At 30.8% G+C, this 4,078-nt stretch overlaps 1 protein-coding gene across 1 annotated transcript; it reads right to left on the bottom strand.

Moving 5' to 3' along the window:
- Positions 1 to 2,394: 2,394 nt before the first annotated feature.
- On the bottom strand, positions 2,395 to 3,384 carry LOC131657611 (uncharacterized). The gene has a single exon (XM_058926988.1). The coding sequence runs from the start codon at positions 3,382 to 3,384 to the stop codon at positions 2,395 to 2,397; it is 990 nt and encodes a 329-aa protein (XP_058782971.1).
- Positions 3,385 to 4,078: the final 694 nt, after the last annotated feature.

Genomic DNA, 4,078 nt, shown 5'->3' with positions numbered 1-4,078 from the left:
GTCAGAAATCATCACTAAAACTATCTTTGAAGATGAAGATTCATATCAAACCCAGAATGCGTCTATGAAATTTGGCGGCACAAAAATGATAAGAGTTTTGGCAATGATATACAAACTAAAAATATAAGATAGGATTATATACATGATAGTGTATAGAGGTTGGAATAATAGGAAGTAACGAGTTCATTTGGTTAAGTTAATGCTTAACTAGCTGTTTTTTGTTTGTTTTGATCTTTTTGGACTGGATTCGAGCGATCGCCTTGTATAACTTGTTAAAAACCCATAACAAATAGTGACATTTTTAGCAATTTAATTTTACCCGACAACCCCATGTATAACTATCAATATCTTTAACCTACCACTTAAGGTTAGAAAAAACTAAAAAAAGAACGTAAGATCACAAAGCATAACCATCTATCAACCTAACCACTTAAAAATTTTATACCACATAGACATCACATGTAATAAATAAATGAGAATTTAATTCTATCAAACCGCACAAAGGGAACAAAAGGCATCATTAGGGTTAACAATTAATTACCCCACTTAAAGGAAATTCCCTCTAAATGAAAACATATTGTAAAAGCTGTAAAAAATACTATCACTTTACAGAAAGTCCAAGCAATTCAAATACTAAAAAAAAATCAAGCTCGCAAACTACAATAATATTATTGAAAATACATTATGTTATATATTCCTTAATATTGTTGTAGCAATTCTATAAGAAAAACTAATATTAGGTTGATTTGATTTTTCGGACTCTCTTTAAACACTTAAAAGTTCAACACTACGTGATAACAACAAATTAACTAAATCCTACATACTTCAAATTTGTAATTAAACTAATATCTTTGTGCGCATAATCTCTTCTTTGTTTATTGTTAGAAAGATTTTAAAGTCTCACATTAATTAAAAATATTATATTAAAATAATTTATATAGAGTGACACCGCTCAATTTATAAATCGGTCTTGTAAAGTTATGTTACGAGAAACTCTAATATTTATTAGTAGTTTTCATTGTATATACTTTCACATCACATTATTACACAACCATTCCACGACCGCCCGTCAAGTTCATTTTAGTATAACCATATCATATATATGCAACATTGTACGGATAAGATCAAAGGTATTTTACTTTATTTCTGGCAATTATTAATATAGGAAATTCCATCGAAATTGAACTTACAATAGTGTTTTTTCCAACTTATTTTAATAAGAACCTTAAAGACTGTTTTGTTAATATACTTGTACAATCATATATAGAATGTACAGTTATCAAACATATATATCTCAAACTCCTTCACCGCAACAACACTCAGACGGCTTTGGACAATAGCCGCCAGAATAACCTCTTAACGCACAATAGAGGGAACAGGTTACCTCAATACATCCTTGCAGCTCAGCGCAAACTCCGTCTAGTCCTGCTGCAATTATGGAAACAATGCACACAGTTAGGAGAAGGATGAACTTAAACATATTAGAAGTTCTTATAGTAATCAGAACAATACTTAATTAAATATCAGCTTCACCTTTCTCAGGTTGTTGATTATCTGTTTCTACACTCTCAGCAGCATTATAGCCATTCAGAAATAATGCTACAGCAAGAACAGCTAGAACAACTGAAGCACTGCTTTTAGCCATAAAGCTTTTTTTATTTTTTTATTCTTCTTCTTCTTATCGATAATATTGTTTGGTAATATTGAATATAATTAATTGGCTTCATAATACTCCAATTTATAACACCAATGATTTCCTTAATTGAAAAAAGAAAATAATTAAGGTGGCTTTGCGTGAGAAAAATACATTTTGATAAAATTAAGTTAATTAATGTGACCAATTGATTGTTATTTGAAGAAATAAATAGAGTTTAATTTGTTACGTGATAGAAAAACTTGTTTGTATATATTGCAATTAATTTGTATCAAAACTACCATTTCAAAAGAGTTTCAAAAGAGAACCTAATTTATATATATTGTAATTAATTTGCCTCATTTCCACCATTTTAGAAGAGTTTTAAAAGAAAAATTAGTTTATATATGTTGCATTATTTTGTCTTATATATCAACATTTTTTTAAAAAAAAGAAAATATGCTTGGAGATCGATAAAGGAAACATGCTTGGACATTGATAAATTTGGTATATCGCATTATTTTGTCTTATATACCAACATTTTTGAAAAAAAAGGAAATATGCTTGAACATGGATAAATTTGGTAGACTGTATAGGATTGGGAATGAAAGAGAGTAGACACGATAACTACATAATTTATATAATACTACGATTATATGATTTTTTTTAATCAAGATATATTAAATGGAACAAACGTTTACAAAACAAGATTACAAAAGAACGGTCGAAATCGCGGGAAAAAATTGTCCATCAATTAAAACCTAACTAAAGTATAACAAAGAGTTTTTGTCAAACTCATAAAAGTTACAATTGGGTTGAGAAATATTCTCAATGAAAGCCCATCTCCATAACAATGCTTTCACCCCCCAAACCGCATCCCGGGAATTCCAAACCCAATCCTTGAAAATAATACCGTTTTTAAAAACCCATAAACTCCATATCGTTGTCAACCACACGCACCCCACCTTCCCTTTTTTCAAATTCTTCCTTCTACAAAACAAATGCCATTTCCAAAAACTCTCCTTAAAATCACCCGCTTTATAGTCCGACAAACCAATCCAACTAGCAATTTGCAACCAAACCTCATTCACCCTCTGACAAAGAAGAAGATAATGGGAAGAAGATTCCGCACAACCATCACAGAAAACACAAGCTAAATTAGAAGGGGCAAAAGAAATATCCCGGTGCACAAGCAAGTCCTTTGTTGCAATTCTGTTTAAAAAACACTTCCATTCAAAAGCTTTGCATTTTAACGGGGCTTCAATCTTCCATAAATAATCCCACACGAAATCAAAACAATTAGGAGGGCCATATTGAGTGTACCTAACACATAACGCTCCGTAACACGATGAAAGCGAAAACCGAAAATCCTCCGTCCTCCTCCACCTCGGAACGTCCGCGGCGCAAACCATCGATACGGAGGGCTGCTGCCCCAACAGTAAACGCAGCATCGCTGCTGCCCCTGTCTCCGAATCCGGAAAAATCGGATTTCCAAAATCATTCCAATGCCACTCCCCATTAATCCAACCTCCCGTGCTAGCAATGGAAGCATCCTGCAAACGGGAAATAGCAAAAAGAGAAGGAAATAAAGAACTAATAGTTTCCTCTTTCAACCAAGAAGAAAGCCAAAAGGAAGTAGTAAAATCATCACCAACTTTGAAATCTAAATTGTTCACAAAAAAAATCCTCCGGAATTTTTTTAGCAAGTAAAAGAATATCCGACCACCATAGAGATTTAGAGGTATACTCATGAACATTCCTGCCTTTTCCCGCTACCCGAATCTTAATGTCGACGTACCGTGCTTTCAATATATATATCCATCCATAAAGAGTTTGAATCAACCAATATCCGCCATCTCCACTTAAGAAGAAGCACCACATTAAAGTCTTCCAATCTTCTAATACCAAGACCAATTTGCAAAATTAAGATAATAATATTAGTCTATTTGATATTCAAATTCTATGGAGTATGAGAAGAATTTGAACTTCTTTAATTTTTGGTGTCTTTTAAAGATTATTAAAATATTTCATAGAATTCCATCATTTTAACAATTCTACATATTTTTTATCCAAATATTGAATTTTTTAAAAATCATTTAAGTTTCCTCAAATTATTATATTCGCTCATTAATATATGGTAATAGGAAATTTTTATGAAATATAAAATCCTAACCGACTCAAATTATTTGACTTATTTATTTTTTAATTGCTTTGTTTGGGTAAAGGAATAAAATAATTCATTGCTATATATTTTGGGTCATTTTCATAAATTCTAAATTTTTTGGATCAAATTTAAAATATATACAATATGGACCAATTTATAATTTTAAAATCATTCTATGGACTAAATTGTAAAATTGGAAAATTGTTAAAGACCAATTTACAATTTTTTTAAAAAAAATTTGATGGTCAATTTTATAATTTTGAAAAATATGAGAACGAACT

Source organism: Vicia villosa, linkage group LG3 (genome assembly GCF_029867415.1).
Source record: "Vicia villosa cultivar HV-30 ecotype Madison, WI linkage group LG3, Vvil1.0, whole genome shotgun sequence".
In the NCBI taxonomy this organism is placed as follows: Eukaryota; Viridiplantae; Streptophyta; class Magnoliopsida; order Fabales; family Fabaceae; genus Vicia; species Vicia villosa.
Note: the sequence above shows the minus strand (reverse complement) of the source record. Positions and strands in the feature narration are given on the sequence as shown.

Excerpts from the sequence above, each read along its gene's own strand:
- LOC131657611 (XM_058926988.1), bottom strand. The coding sequence starts at position 3,384 with ATGAGTATACCTCTAAATCTCTATGGTGGTCGGATATTCTTTTACTTG.